Source organism: Eimeria mitis, genomic scaffold (genome assembly GCF_000499745.2).
Source record: "Eimeria mitis Houghton genomic scaffold, Emh_scaff2512, whole genome shotgun sequence".
NCBI lineage: Eukaryota > Apicomplexa > Conoidasida > Eucoccidiorida > Eimeriidae > Eimeria > Eimeria mitis.
Window position 1 is genome coordinate 1,959 of NW_013570854.1, and position 539 is coordinate 2,497.

The 539-nt window shown below is 59.9% G+C and overlaps 1 protein-coding gene across 1 annotated transcript in view; it reads left to right on the forward strand.

The window, feature by feature from the left end:
- Positions 1-449: 449 nt before the first annotated feature.
- The window catches only part of EMH_0054930 (uncharacterized protein), a gene marked incomplete at both ends in the record, with an annotated part of 1,048 nt that continues 958 nt past the window's right edge, over positions 450-539 (forward strand). The window contains one exon of the mRNA XM_013497173.1: positions 450-537. Within this exon, the coding sequence (XP_013352627.1) occupies positions 450-537 (88 nt within the window). The remainder of the gene's footprint in view (positions 538-539) is intronic.

The following is a 539-nucleotide window of genomic DNA, read 5'->3' on the forward strand; positions in this document are numbered from 1 at the left end:
CAGCAGCAGCAGCAGCAGCAGCAGCAGCAGCAGCAGTTGAGACAGCAGCGGTAGTGCAGCAACCCGACAGAGTCGCTCGACTCTCTCCAGCGTTGTTCCTGCCTTTCTGCTGCTGCTGCTGCTGCTGCTGCTGCTGCGCTGCTGTTGCTGCAAGTGTCTCCTCCACAGCGACAGCAGGTGCAGGCAGCAGCAGCAGCAGCAGCAGCAGCAGCAGCAGCAGCAGCAGCAGCAACGGACTGAACAGGAGAGCCACAAGGGCAAAGGAGACACCATGAGGTGTATATACCCCTAACAAGCACTCCGCTGCTACAGCAGCAGCAGCAGCAACAACAGCAGCAGCAGCAGCAACAGCAGCAACAACAGACCGCGCTGCTGCTGCTGCTGCTGCTGCTGCTTCTCTCTGCACTTGCTGAGTTTGTTAGTTGCTGCAGAGTTGTTGTTATGTGTGCATGCATCGTTTGGGGCTGGCTACGGGGTCTTCAGGGCTGCCTGCCGCTGCCGCTGCAGCAGCAGCAGCAGCAGCAGCAGCAGCAGCAGCA